This window comes from Apteryx mantelli, chromosome 7 (assembly GCF_036417845.1).
Source record: "Apteryx mantelli isolate bAptMan1 chromosome 7, bAptMan1.hap1, whole genome shotgun sequence".
NCBI classification, from domain to species: Eukaryota; Metazoa; Chordata; class Aves; order Apterygiformes; family Apterygidae; genus Apteryx; species Apteryx mantelli.
Window position 1 is genome coordinate 9,563,010 of NC_089984.1, and position 15,311 is coordinate 9,578,320.

Below are 15,311 nucleotides of genomic sequence, written 5' to 3' on the forward strand. Positions count from 1 at the left end.
ATCATTTTGATTTTATCTTGAAACTCACAGCTGTCACAGTTTGAAGATGAGTGAATTTATAAAAAGTGGAAACTTGTTTATTTGAGAGAAATAGTTTCAACAGCATCCATCCTCTGTTTTCCTGAAAGGAAAGAAAATTGTCCATCAGGGCTGCTGCTGGACAAGGGTGTGGGAGAGCAGATGCAAGAATTTAAAAATAATATTGGGGGAGATCCATTTTGATACCTAGATCATTTTCTAATTTGTGTGCTACATAGATTGGTGTTTCAATATTATTTCAACATCACTATGATGCAGGGATTTATTGACTAAAATCTTGTCTGTTCCTGCAGGCTTTTCATTATTAAGTGTAAACTTTAACCTTGACTTGTTGATAGTTTATGCCTGTAATTAGTCCTATAATAAAGTTTTTGTCTTTGAGAGGTTCTCCCGAACCCTTTATGCTATAGTCAGGAATGACGCACCATGCTCAGGGCAAACAAGTGCATCAGTAACTGCATCTCAGTGCAGGAAGTCCAACACAGTCACAATATGATTATAAAACAATCATGGTAGGAAAAAATACTGCTCAAAAAGGTTAAAAAATACTTCTGATCATCGTTTGACTTTTAAGAAACTAGATTGTATCTCTCCCTGCTTAAATGACACATGGAGGTGAGATAATCTAATATTTTTATTTTGAGGAGGATATAGTAAAATGTTTCAGTTAAGCTGGAGCTTTTTACAAAGGTAATTAAAATCCAATACATTGATGTAGCTTGATAGTTAAATCTTAATGCTTAAAAATATGAAAATATACTGTGAAAAGAAGATATTTTGTTATGCTTAAAGTAGTGTACACATTTAGGATATTAAAAGGGAAAAAATGATGAATCACAAAACACAGAGAAACATGTAACTGTGACCTTACTCCTAACCAGTTAGAACTGTAGGAGAGCACAGAGGCGCTGAATCCAGTCGGAAGGAGGAATCCTCTCTGCCTGCAAACGGCCCTTCCCTAGGAAGGGAATCCAGAGGCAGCTAGATAGAACAGGTGCGCAACTAGCAAAGGGGATGCCTGTTTTTTTGGGAGATGGTGGAAGCAGCAAAGAAAGAATAGAAGTGGTAGGCATTTAGGTATTCACTGAAAAAAACAATTCTGAATGTATTGCAAGTGTGATGCGATTATTCCACAGCTCTTTTTCAGCCTGACAAACAGTGAAACACACTGATGTCAGTAAAAAGGAGTAAATATAAAGACTGAAGAAATGGCATTTCCCTCTTTTAGCTGCTGTCAGACAGGTTCTCCCCAAATACTGTTCTGTGTTCTTGGATTTTTTTATTATTATTATTATTTTTTTGAGATTCTCATATGTCAGGCTCTAGGTGCTCTTGAGGCTTTTTTATTTCCAGATAGCTCTAACTTGACCTGTCCATCAGATCTTTTCTTCTGATGCCAGGTTTCTCTCCGGAGGCCATTCCAGCCCTTGCAGCACCTCTCTGTTTAACTGAGTAGTTACAGCCCAGCAACCCGAATGGCCATTTGATAGCGTGATGTCAAGAACATGATGCGTGCCCTGGGTGTGGCATCAGGCACGCGGGGAGCATCCGACATTGCAGGAGTTGCTGGGATACTGTTGTGGGACTGTGGAAATGGAAAATACCGGCGTGGGCGCGTTGTCATTGCTGCCAAGGAGAGGAAGTGATGCTTGGGGTGAGCCATCCTCTGAACCGCACCCCGGCTTTGCCTCGGATGGAGCCGGGAGCTGGCTCCGCGGGAGAGCCGCGACCGAAGGGGCTGCGAGCTCTCGGAGCAGCTGGGAGGCAGTGCGGCAGCGGGGGGCGCAGCTCCCGGTGGGGAGGAGGCTCCCCCAGCTCTGCTGCAGCAGAGCGAGCAGAGCAATGCAAGATAAAATGCAGTCCACCAAAGAGGCAGGAAGCTGACTAAGCTGGTGAATAAGATGCCTTAGACGAAGGGCAGAGATAGGGAGGGGCCAGGCAAAAGAACTGAAAAACAGCAGAACTGAAGAAATTATTGCTCTGGAAATTGAAGCTAACGAGGATGTGGGAGGTGGGATGGAAAAAGGTGAGGCAGGTATTTAAGCCATGGGGAGAAACAGGAGAAAGGGAGCTCACAAATAGTAGATCTGGTGACTACAAGGAAGTGAGATGTACTTCAAAGAAGCAATAGGGAATTTAGTATGAGCGGAGGCAGGAAGTAGTAGGAGGATGAAAGGTGGAGACTTACTCTGTAATGGACTTCAGTTTGTGGGAAGTATGAGTGAGTAGGCAGTGACAGCTGCTGAATCAGGAGGGCAGTAATTCAGTGAATATAAGAAGCTCAAAGCTGATGTTTGAGGTGGTTTGTTTTTCTAAAGGTGAAGCAGGAAGGAGGTGGGGAAAATGAATGTTGTGCCCAGTAAGTTTGGGAGGAAGAGGATGCAAGAGTGTGGTGCCTATTGGCGATAAGATTGGAAGAAGAGAATAAGGCCAAGAAATGAGTTGGAGGGAGTTTGGCAGTATTGCTAGGGAAGCAAGATGGCTGAAGAAGCATGAATAGTGAAAAACACTGATAGTATCTGAGCTAAAAAGGGTTGATGAATATTGGAAGAGGAATGTGGGTAAGAACATTGTGAACTTGAAACTGTTGTGCTTGCTTTGTGGAAGATGGAAGCCAGTCCCAAGGTTAATTACTGTTGTGGCACTTTACCATGGCCCTTGGCAGCTCACGTTAAGGACCAGGATTTCGTTGTGCAATGAGTTACACAACACAACACGAACTCCTTTTCCCAAAGAGTTAAAAGAAATGGACAGTAAGTCAAGGGCAGCAGACACAAACAGGCGGGCAGATGGGCAATAGGAGGCATTGCTCTAGCACAGGAGATCGAGGTAGCAGTGGCCAAAGCAGTATCAAGGTTTCTGAGGTCACTGCAGAACAGAAGAATTTTAAGGAGAAAATTGAAAGATGTTTATGAGTCAGCTTTGCGAGCATTGCCAGTAAGCTATTCCTGAAATTGATAAATGAAAGACAGTGGGATTGGGAGACACTCTTTTTGAAAGTACCGTTTGATGTGATGGGACTGCTGAGGGGAGGAGTGCAAACAGTGCGCTTTGCAGGCTAAAGAAGTGTTCGCTGTAACAGCAGCCTGAATGGAGCCTGAGCTGGGCATGTACACGCTTATTAAGGCCGGAGAAAAGGAGGCTCGAGCAATCAAAATGCAAGATGAGCATAGACTGATGCTCTTAACCATGAGAACGGATAGAAAAGCCTGTATTTGATAAGCTTTGCAAGGACAAACTGCACGAGCTGCACATTAGCTGGAGCCAGAGCTGAGGGAGAGGGCATGCTCGAGGCTGCCACCGATGGCGCTGGGCTGGCCCGAGGGGCAGGGGCCCGGCGGGGGCGCTCGGCTGGCCCGAGGGGCAGGGGCCCGGCGGGGGCGCTCGGCTGGCCCGGGGAGGGGGCCCAGGGAAGCACAGGGCTGTTAGAGCAGCGCTGGGCTTGCGGTGACAGGCATCCACAAAGTGATGCCTGAGAGGCGGCTCAATATTTTGTGTTTGGACAGGGCGCGTAAATTGTAAGTCTGGAGTTAGAGCACTTGTTCCGTAGGTTTTCATACGAAGATTTTTGTCTGTAAATGGTGTAATCCTGAGGCTAGGTAGAGAGAAATGTCAGTGACAGGCTGTTAATAGAAGCTGAATTAGTGGAAGTGTAGAATGGACTGGGAAGAAAAACCATAGACAGCAGTTGCAAAAAAGACTATTTAGTTAGCTTAGACCTGAAACAGCGACTTGAATTTGTACAAGGGATTGCTGTTTTAAAAGTGGAGACACAAAAGCAGCTTAGTCTGAAATTACTCATAAACATTGAAAACACCTAGTTTCTGAAGTTTGCTGGTAAGCAAGCTGCAGCAAGTAAGAAAACTCATGCAATGCTGTCGCCTGCAATGATTTCTTTTCAATGCCAGGCTTCTGGATTTTCCTTTACCGAGATTATTGGTCTGCTGCAGCAGGGACAACCAATCCAGCCACGAAAGGAGCAAAAGTTTACTAACAGCTTATTTCCAGAGCTGTGATTACAATGCTGGTGTCAGATGAAGTAATGGGGAAAGTTGCACAGTCATGTTGATGCATGCAGCCTTAAAAGCCCATGACGCTTGCCAGGGGAAGGACAAGGTATTCTAGATGTTGATTGAAAATATTACAAAGATGAAAACCAAATTTTAAATTGGCTTAATTTGAAAAGTGCTGTAAATTCAGTTAGCACTGATCCACAGGTGTATTCACTGTATTGTAACCCACGTTCCTCCTTGTACACGGTTGTCCTCTGCTGCTCAATTCTAAAAAAAATTACTAAAAATGGCCTGGTGGAGTTTTTGCCTGTTCAGATGTCTCCGGGTGAAGTTTGCCTGCCTCCTTACCAAAAACAGTTCTCCAACTAAGAATCTGCCAACTGCACCAGGATCTAAATGTCAGTTGTTGCATTTCATGTGTTGCAGCCTTAGTAGTAATGATTGTTTCACAGGCGTTAATTCCCCCTTTGGACTGGTTTATGCGCTTAGGCATACCATTTGAGCTCACTTGGGTTGCACAAGTATGTAATCAAAAGTAGGTGATTGTCTAGTGGAAATGGTATTTTTCTACTGACATGAGCTCTTCTCTTGCACTGTACTATTTCTGCAGTAGTAGCAATATAAAACAATTGTGCTTGCTAAGCAAATATAGGACAGTATTCACAGGAAGATGAATAAAAAAAACACTTTCTAAATTACAAAGACCAGTTGAAATAACTTTCATTTGTTTTAAATAGTTATTTTAAAATATTTATTCATTCGCTGCACTTACATGTGTTCCTCCGTTGCCAACAGTTAGTATCACATGCATGTGTTTCTTGGGTTACGTGTGGATAAGGATTGCATTTTATAGTTAAATCTGTTCACTGCACCCTGCATTCAAATAACTAAAATAGGGTTAAACCAGAACCCCCTTGGTCTGTGTGTGCTTTAATTTCCCAGTGTCCTTGTTGTGTTTCTGGCTGCGCTGTGCCAGTAGCCTACCAGAAGGCCAATGACTCACATTCGCAGAGCTGGCCGGCAGCCAGCGTGCAAATAAAAGGGCTCCAGCTGGCCCGGAGAAGCCCTGGCTCCTCCGCTCCAACAAAGGAGCTGCATGCGGCGCGGCGCTGTCAGCGAGCAGCGGCCCGCGCACGGCTGCCGAGCACGTTCGAACCGTGCAGCGCCTCGATGAGCAAACATGACCGGACACGAATCGAAGAGGAAACTCTTGTATGTCGATGTGCTCAAGTGAAAAATCTGCAAGTGTTTGAAAGGCTTCTGGGAAAAAAGATCAACCGCAACAAAACTGTGCCAATACAATGCATGGACTTTCTGCCTCACAACAAACCTAAAACCTCCAGCAGAAGCATGTGCAATGGTACAGCACCTAAAAATACAAAACTGCAGTATTACCGTTCTCCTGGGCTTCAGCCGAGGCGCGGGGTGTGTTCCTGCAGCATACCAGAGGAATGTCTTGCAGTAGTTGAAGTTACAATTACGATTTTGAGAAAGGAATGTTTGTGGTTTTCCATAGATTTTAATGATTATCTGTAGCTCTAGCGATTATCTGCAAAATAGGGCACAGTGTTAGCAGCAATACATGTATCCTGTGGCAGCGCGCCAAGACAGTAATTGAAGGTCACGGCTTGTTTGCGAAGCGCGGCGCAGTGTGCTGCTCCGGCCCGGCGCTGGCAGTGCCGCAGAACAAAGGCGACTCTGTTGGGCAGCTGCGCGGGACCCACTGCTTCGCGGGGTTCGGGCCTCGCGGGGAGACCTGGCAAACGGTAGCTGAACCTAGCGCTAAAATAGCGTGGCTATTAAATAAGCTGCCCTAACGTGTAGTATTTTGCATATGTCATTACCAAACTTGGGTGCGAATACTTTCCATAGGCTTGAGGACTCTAAAAGAATGCTCATTTCTAAAATTACTATTTAAAAAACAGCATTAATGCTTTAACATGATAAATCTTTGTTTTGTTAAGAATATATATATTGCTGAAAACTTAGTAAGCTATAATGTTGTAAACGTTTTTACGTTGATGTAGCATATTTAATGTGAGCGATTGCACCAGTGATAACTTCGTTTGTTACACTTCAGTTTGGTGTTTTCCCATTTGGTGGATTTTCATTGAGATAATCTTCAAGCAAAATACTTAGGAATACATTTGTGCGGTTAGTATTCTGCGCGTAACTGGTGCCAGTGTAGAATTTTTAGCGAAATACTTGTGGTTAGGAATTAGTGGTGCTACCCTGGGTATTAATACTCTTTGTTACTAAGTTGCAGTCTATTAATAAAGCTTTGTCCAAACACTCAGACTTGCTTGTCCTCCAGACAGTCTTGTGATTTGTATTTTAACTGTGTCTGCCTTGGATATTATTAAGGATTGCCTGCTTTGACAGTCATACTACATACCACACGGCTATTGAACATGATGAGTTGGATAGTATCATGAAGCAGCTTGTGCTTTCTAATGGGCGTAATTCATTTGTTTGCACTTACTGAAATGAATAGCAGTGTTTAAGCTCGCTCTTTAGAGATATAAAGTTTCAAGGTTTTGTTTTGTCATGAGAGGGGTAAGAATTTAGCAAAAGTAGTAGCAGTAGTAGTATGTCTTTGGGATGTTCAGTACTTCTTGGAGGTAATCTAGAATGCGTTTTTAAAAGCTAAAACTGAAGATCATAGAAATACAGAATTAAACGGTAAGTTTGAAAACCACTTTCTTGACTACTTGGCAAAATCTGAATTCAGGGCTTTTCCGCTGTGTCGGCTATTACTGATAGCTGAAGTTTTGCTTTTTAGAGGTGATGAGCCCTCTGAATGACCAAGATTTGCGCGCTTGCTTGACAAGCTCCTTGCTCCGTTCTGGGGCAGAGAAGGGGCCGGCTTGGAAACAAAAGGCACAAAGTCTCCATACATGGAATAAAGACGCGTTTTATTGTTTTCTATTCCGTGATCTGTCTTGGTACAAGTGAAAACTGTTGGGGCGTTATTCCTCTCAAGCCTTAGGGGAGAAAAAACTGAGGTTGAAATGGTATTGCTGAAATGTTTGTTGGAGAGCCTTTGCCAGGAGGCGAGGTGGCGCAGGGCCGAGGCCAGCGGGCTGGAGAAGGGCGCGCACTGGCCGCGGTGGCGGGGGCTCGCGAGCCTGGTGGCGGCGGGCGAAGGCCACGCTCTGGTTGCGCGGGGGGCTCGCGGGGGCCGCCTGCCCTCGGCAGCGGGAGCAGGCGGGACGAGGCAGCAACTGTGTGGCCGTGGTCAGGAATAGCCGCGCAGCCCCGAGCTCGCCGCCATATAAGGCATTAGGCAGAGTCGGACTGGTTTGTGCCGCTTGGAGCTGGGCAAGGCTCTGCGGAAGACCACTGAAAAGGAGAAATCAGTGCACTAAACTTCCCATGACCAAGGTGCCTTTAAAGCAGCTCCCAGTTCGGCAGTTGCATGGTTTCAGCAGAGGCTGGATAGTGTCCGAGCACTGCGTGCAGGTAGCCTGGTTCCTTCCCGGTGCTGTGCGTGAGGTGTCACGAACTGCGACGGAAGAAACCCAGTTGCCTGGGAATGGTTCGTGGTGGGTAGAAAGCCATTCAGTTCAACTTTAATTTTTAAGTGTACTTAAGTGTTTTATTATTTCAGACCTCAGTTTTATAGCATTCCTGTGCACCTTTAAGCTGACATCATTTGGAGTAATTCAAGATGAGAACAGAGAGGTAGTCATGAATTGATTTCCCATTATTCTCATACTTTCTTGGCAACGTACATGCTTTATATTTTTCCATGAAATAAAATATGTACAGCTGTTTATGTTTAAAGGGTTTGGAGGAAATAAATGCCTCTATCCCAGCTTCCCTTGTGATTTTTTTTTTTTTCCTGTGCATACTTGTGTATGTGAGGCTAAACCAAAGAACACATTACAAGCATTATTGCTAAATTTCCGTTTGGAAAGCGTTTTTGTGTTAGATAGTGCTCCCTGCGCTCTTTTCCCTTGGACGGTTCAGATGAATCGATGTTTTCGTGCGGATGGTAAACAGTTAGTTGGTCAGGACCCTCGCCTTCTGTGCAATAGTGGCAAAACACGTGTTTTAGGAGTTTTTATGGGGAAGGGGAAGGGAGGCTGCCTGCTGACAAGGAGGGGATCATGCTGTAGCCTGCGGTGCGGGAGGTTACAGGCGCTGCCTCGGTGCCGCGGAGGGCGCTGCGGGCAGCCCCCGGCCCGGCCGCCCCCGCCCCGCGCCCTTACGTAAGCGGGGGCGGGGCCGGTGCGGGGGCGGGACCTCCGCCGGCCCCTGCGCGCCCCCGCGCCGCGCCGCGCCCCGCCTTTTCCGCCGCGCCGCCGCCGCCGCCCGCCCCCGGCGCGCGGGCGGGCCGACCCGGAAGCGGCGCGCCGAGAACCATTTTCCTTTTGGTTTCAAAGGCGGAGGCGGGCGCGGGCCCGGCGGAGGTCCCGCGGCGCGGAGGGCCATGCCGCGGGGCGGCGCGGGGCGCTGAGCCAGGTGCGCACCGCGGCGGCTACCGCCTCCCGGCGGGGCCGCGCCGCGCGGGGGACCGTGGGGGCCGCGCGCTGGCCGGCGGGGCGCGGGGGGGGCTCGGGGGGGGGGGCTGCGCGGCAGGGCCGGCTGCGCGGCCGCGGGGGCTCCGCGCCCCCCCCCCCCTCCCGGGGCATCGAGCTTGGGGGGCGCCGCGCGTGGCCTGGGCGCGTGCGCGGGGGCGCGCGCCGGTCTTTGTGTGGAGCGCCGCGTGGTTTGCGCGGGGGCGCGCGCCGCTGCGCTGCGCAGCGCTGCGCTCCGGGGCGCGGGGCCCGCGCGCTGCCCCCGCGGCGCGCGTGTCGCCGGGAGCCGCGCGGGCGGGCGGGGCCGCCCCTGGCTGCAGGCAGCCGCCGCTGCGCTCGGCGCGGCTTTGTGCGCGGGGACGGGCGCCGAAATGCGCCGGGGAGCCGGTGAGTACCAGAGCCGCCGCCAGTGCCTGCCAGGGCCGGGAACCGATACTCACGTGTCCGGGAGCGGGTTTCAGAAAGGATAAAAACGCTTGGTTGTTTTTTTGTTTTTTTATTTTTTATTAGCAAGGCTGGAATCGAGGCGTTTACGTAACACCCGTAACTCAGACGTTAGCAGTAAGGAGTCACGGCAGGGTGAAATGGCCCAAATAACAGTCGAAGCGCTGTGCGCACGTCACGGCCTCCCCGCCGCAGCCCCTCCGGTCGGTTTGCGCGGATCGCGTACTCGCTACCGCTGATGCGTCAGCGCTTTGCGCTTGCGTTTTACCAGTTACTTAATTTTGCTAACCGGCTCTTATATCTCCCCTTGGAAAGGAGGAAGAGAGTTGTGTCCTAAATAACGTGGGGTTTTTCTGATTAGAAATCACTTCTATCGCAGGAAACGCAAACAACCTGTATTAACGTGCAAATGAGGTTTTGCACTGTGAGAAATGAACTTAACGCTTGATTTTTTTATTTCAGACCTGTTTTATTTATCTTCTGTTCTTTTCCACTTGGTGAATTTGCTTTTGAGTACAAACCATGGCAACAAACAGCTTTTGGAAGAGAAATACAGCTATTTCAAAGTTTAATGATTAAGTGTCATAATGAAAAGATGCCAGTGTTTGCGCTATTGCAGACTAAACAGCTACACTAAAAAACAATATATGGAAAAGTTTGCTTAACAGCATATATAAATTAAGTTTATATGATCTTTTCGATTTTTGTGGCTTAAAAATGGAAATATATAAAATTACTTCTGTCTTTGCCAAAGAATACAAGTCCTGGTGAATATTAACAAGTTTTAGCATAAGAAAAGCTTTCTTGAATAAATTCTTAGTTTTGAAAAGGCTGTTTTCTTTGCAGTATAAATTCCTCTAGACAGATACTTTTAAAAAGCAAATACACTACATACACATTCAAAAATGTGCTTTTGTGATCTGCAGGGCGGCTTTCAGGCACATGAGTTCAGTGCCCAGCTAAACAAGGTTTAAACTGTAGTAATGCAAATGAAGTATTTTTACATGCGCTAATGAACTGGGCATGCAGCTGTTAGTTCAGCTGTAACCTGAGCATTTATTGGAATGAAAATTTTCTGGTGTAACAACCTAGAAATGCTAAGGTAACACCCTGTAGTCAGCAGTTCTCAGACGCACGGTTTTGGACCCCTAGTCAGTGCTGGCAAATGTCGAGCGCTGGCTGGTCACATGGTGTTGGCTTACCATGTTTCCAGCTGCTTAATTGCATTAAGCAGAGATAAAAATGCTCTCTATACTTTGGCAGTACTGCTTCTTCTGGTAAGCAGGGCCTATGGTTGCTATGGGGTTGCCAAAATGATAAATAGATGATTTTTTTTATTATGCGCGTTAGAAGAAGCAGTCTTGTGTATTTGTGAATATTTGATGAATGCTATCAAAAAGTTTGAGGTTCTTTACTGCAAAGTGATGATATTTGATGTTTTCTTAAAAAAAAAAAGTTTGGAATTCAGAAAAGTCTAAAACCAGCTTTTATTGTTGGTCTCGCAGCTGTGCCAGGTGCCTCCGGTAGGCAGGTTATTTCCTGCGTGTTTGGGGGCAGAACCAGCAACGGGGGGGGGGGGCAGATGAGAACTGTGTGTTGTCCAGGAGCGGTGAACGTGCTGGTGAAGAAACCAAAGCATGCATGTTCATGGAGCTCCCTTTAGCCAAACGTCGGTTCTGATTTGGTGAGAGGCAGTGAGATTTTTTTTTAAACAGTAGCTTAGAAGAATAGCGAAGTTAGATGTCACTTAAAATTGAGTGCGTGCTCAAGCCCTTTGCTTAGTTGTGGTCTTTGGGGAGTTGGGTTAATGTGGATGATAAAGGAGGCTTTATGCAAGTTCGAAACGGAGATTTTTGTTTGAAGATGTTCAGCTTTTAGTGGTTTCAGCCAGTACGCGTGATTCTCCAGAGACTTGTCCTCTACTTTGGGAACTCAAAGAGGAAGCGTCTTTCTCTGAAAGTTTGCAAGAAGACTGTTGGACCTTCTTAAATCTATTTTCATGTCATTACATGTCTTACATGCTTGCTTCTAGTAGCTGACTCTTGCCTGCTGTAGTCTTAGTCTGGGTTTTTTTGTGCGTATGCTATGTGTAGTGTAAAGCTTGATCATGCCTTTAGTGTTAAGGCTTTTTCAAATCTGTAGCAGTTTGGCTATCTCATTGGTGGCCTGCATATCTCGCTGAACTGATGGAGTCTGGACTTTGCTTTCCTAAGAAGGCCTACTTCTTCTCAAGGGGTGGGGTTTTGTTGTTCTTTGATAGTGGGAATATTTTCTAATAGTGCCTGAAAAATGTCAAAAGAGTTTTGTTCAGCTGAATAGCCATCCACCTATAAGGAGCTGTGTGACATGGCCCAGTTTTGCTTTATTTATTTACATATTTTTACTCTGTGCTTGTAGGCTAGCCTGCATCCTTCACATGCATATTGCGGGGGCGTTGGCCTGTCTAGAGACTTAGATCTATGAAAGCAAATGAGAAGGGATTACATTTCTCTTCTGAGAATAATCACGTTCACAGATCTATTTTTGGAACTAGTTCTTTTAATACCAGCAGTAAGATAAACCGGTGGCTCACACATACCTTAATCTGTAGTGTTGTCTAAATCCCTGAATGATAACTGCAAGCCACATTCCACACGGTTTCATTTCAGCTAATGATGTGGTGTGTCCTGTTGTATGCAGTCAGAAATGTATTTGTTGACCTTAATAATTGTACAAAAAGTTGTTCTGATTTTTCAAATTGATTCTTTTTCAACGTATATTAAGATTCAGATGTGAATTAACAACTGAAGGACACATCAACATTTAAAAAATTTATCTGCTTGCTAGTCATGAGTTTACACACTCATGCTTTGTAATTATATGATGTGAACTCCACCCTGTCTTAAAGTATTAACAATACAAGGTCCATTATAGAAAGGTGATGCAAGAGCAAAGGCCTTTTCTTAATCATTAGAGGTTAAATAATTATTTGCTATTTAGACTCTGCAGCTAGCACATTACTATCTTCTTTTGCCCCTCCAGCCCTTTCATCCAGGCACTATATTATGGAAATGGCTGATGGGTTTTTCCTGGCTCATGCAAGAAGGGCTGCAACTGAAACGAAATCTTAAATAAAATAAAAACAAGAATGGAGAACGTTACTTCTGAACGTTTATAGAGTTGGATATATGTATTAGAAAATATTACATATCTCCTATAGAAGCTTCTCATTTGTTTAGTAAGCACGAGGACTTATGCGCTATAGAGGCTGAGTTTTTAATTAGATTAGTCACAAGGCAACACCTCACAAAGTCAGTAACAAGGTTTGATTAGCTATTCCATGTATCTGTTATGTCCTCTGCTTTAGTCACTGGTGTGTGAGGGACTGAAGGCAGATCGCTGACTGCCACTAGCCTGCTTAGGTGACTTCCGTCAAGTTACGTAATTGCTTTCTGCCTCAGTTTCCCTGTCCGTGGCAAAGGCGGGGGGGATCCTGGCCTCCTCTCGGGCATACTCGGGGCCTGCTGCTGCAGGATGTTGCATGGGAGCTGGTGCTCTTCTGCTGCAGTAGTAAAATCTTACAGATGTTACCGTAGCGTTCGCACAAGGCTTCGTTGGTTGTAACCTGCACTGGTTTCTCCTCTTCGTCTTTTCCTGCTGAACCGTAATCTTAGAGTTGGTCTCAAAGGGTTTTTTCTTTTGCTTTTTTCCCTCGTTCCTATTTTCTGTCCTGTGCAGTAACTTTCTTCTCTTTTTCCTACGGCTCTGTGATTATTTTTTCCTTGTACCCTGCACATTTTTTGCTAATAATCCTTGTCTGCTTTTTTTTCTTTGTTCTTTGTTTCTTTAGTGACTTCCTCTTACTACTCTGTCTGTCCTCAGAACTGCGTTTTCTCTCCTCTATCCACTGGGATTTCCTTTCCACCTGACTCATCTCCTTTTGGTACATCCCCACTCAGTCACACTCTCACTCGGCTTCTGTTCCAGGAAACCCTGCCAGCGCCGGCACCAAAGGGACTGCTCGCTCCCTCTTCAGCAGAGCTTTTTCCACCCTTGCGCTCTCTTCCCACTCCTTTTCTGCGTAGGACTCAGCATGCCTCACTGCGCGGGGTGGGATTTGGACGCGCTCGCAGGGAAGAGGAGGCGGGGTGCTCGGGACTGTGTTTGTGTCTAGACCGTCCGTAGGGCCTTGTCTGGAGGCTGTTATTTCCCTCTCTCATCTCCCTTTTCTCCTTCCCCTTTCTTTGTGGTGTGGATCGGGAGGGTTCGTGCTTCCGGCGGTGTGGTGCAGCCAGGGCGGAGAGGAGAGGAGCTCGGGCTGGGCCGGTCGGGGCCGGCGCTGGGCCGGGCAGCCCTTCCCGCGAGGGAGGAAAACGTAGCTGCAGAGCCGGGGAAACGAGGTGGTTGACTTGAGGCAAGGTGAAGGATTTCAGAAGGGGAAGGGAGCGCTTTCATGTCTGCAGTCGTTTCCACTTCAGTGTCCTTAGTATAATTACCACTGCGCTAGCTAGTCCTGCAGGCAGGCAGAGAGGATCTGCGTGTTGAGCTGTATGTTTAAAATATAATCGTGCTCCTGTACTTTGAGCTTCTGCGGTAAACACTCTTGCTCAAGCACGATGAGGAAAAGGAACAGTGTGTGTTGCAGTTCCCTTTTCTTGCTAGTTTTCCACCAACTGCACAAAGGAAAAACTAAGAGCACAAAATTCTCATTTCTTTAAAATTAGTTATTGTTATTCTGTTCTAACTTGTTTTGATGGAAGAACTGATATGTCAGTACTTATACAGTCCTGGGTGTTTGATGTGCCGAGCTTTTTTTTAATTTGTTAATATTCTTTTTTCTTTTTAATAGACATTCAAGCCCTTGGTTGGAAAAAGTGTGTACAATTCAATTACTGCAGTAGAATTCCTTGTGGACAAACAGCTGGATTTTATAACTGAAGATAGTGCCTTTCAGCCCTATCAGGTAAGAAACTTGCTTAGCGTACAAGTGCCGTCCATTTGTTTATTAATATGCATGTATTTAAAAAACCAGAGAAACGGTGATTTTTTTTTTTTCCCTTTAAGAAAAGGGTCTAAAAACCTCTTCTACGACAAATAGAAAAACATTTGATACTTCAGCTTGTGCTGGACTGATTACAATTCGAATAACCATGAATTCTTTCTTATGACTGTGATTGTACACTGTGGTGATACAAAAATAGTACGTTGAGACTGAGCATAACAGATGGCCCTGAATAAATACTATGTAATTTTGTCCTGACACCCCTTCTTCCCTCCTCCTTCTCCAAGACTTTTTTTTTCTTTTTTCCTAACACCAAGTACAGAGCTAGAAAAAGAAAAGCAATTGAGGTAGAACCGCGGGGAAGGCGAGAGAGCGGTTGGTGCTTTGGTTTGTCAGTGCTGGGGAAGCTGAATGAGTTCAATGTTTCTTGTCAGGATGAAGTTACATGTTATGACTCAAGTTGCTCTAAAGCTTGGCTTTGCTGAAAGGGAAAAGTCCCGCTGCCATACCTCACACTAGCTAGTTTAGCTTTCTAAACCAGCAGAGCCCTGAACACCCCCTCCCTCCCCCCTACGCGCACCAAAAAGCAGCCTGATATTTGTGAGCTGAAGCGGCTTAGCAGAGGGTGCAGCGAGCACCCTCGCCTCCTCGAGGGAGGGGGCAGGATGATGCAACGCCGAGTAGGATATCCTCTTCTGGCAGCAGCAGCCTCTTAAATCAGCTGAGCCATGAAGTGTAAATTCACCCTCGGAGCCCAACCGCAATCTTCCAGATTCACTTTACAAAGAGAATACTTGTGCTAGTGTCTATTCTTCGCATGAAATGTATCAAGATCATTGTCTCTGATAATGTTCATTCCAGTAACTGTAATCAATCTCATTTTGGCAGTAGATCGTTTTTCACAAGATGAGCTGAGCAAAACAAATTGAATATATGAGAAGGACTGCCTTTTGTAAAACTATCTTATTGCCAAGCCCAGCTGGCAGTGACATAGCAATGGTATATGCATTTTTAGGTCCTTCCATTTTAGAAAATATTTGCTGACAGGGTCTTAGACACAGGGAAGTTCCAGTTTCATTTGGGAAGGTGCATGCAAATTGAAGTGAAGGTGTTATTCTTGAAACCGTGTCCTTGTCATATGGACAGCTATCCTTATTCTATCTTGATAGATAATACAGTAATTAACAGCAGTCACAAACCGAATTTCAAAAGAGATTTTCACCAAAAACTGTGGTACAAGCAATAGCTTGTGAAAAATAATTCAAGATGTAAGCTTGGTCTTCCTCACTATTTCTGACATGTTGAGGGCTA

At 45.9% G+C, this 15,311-nt stretch overlaps 1 protein-coding gene across 1 annotated transcript in view; it reads left to right on the plus strand.

Moving 5' to 3' along the window:
- The window catches only part of JMJD1C (jumonji domain containing 1C), a 167,876-nt gene that overhangs the window by 94,478 nt on the left and 58,087 nt on the right, over nucleotides 1-15,311 (plus strand). Inside the window, exon 3 of the mRNA XM_067299773.1 lies at nucleotides 13,848-13,961. Within this exon, the coding sequence (XP_067155874.1) occupies nucleotides 13,848-13,961 (114 nt within the window). The remainder of the gene's footprint in view (nucleotides 1-13,847; nucleotides 13,962-15,311) is intronic.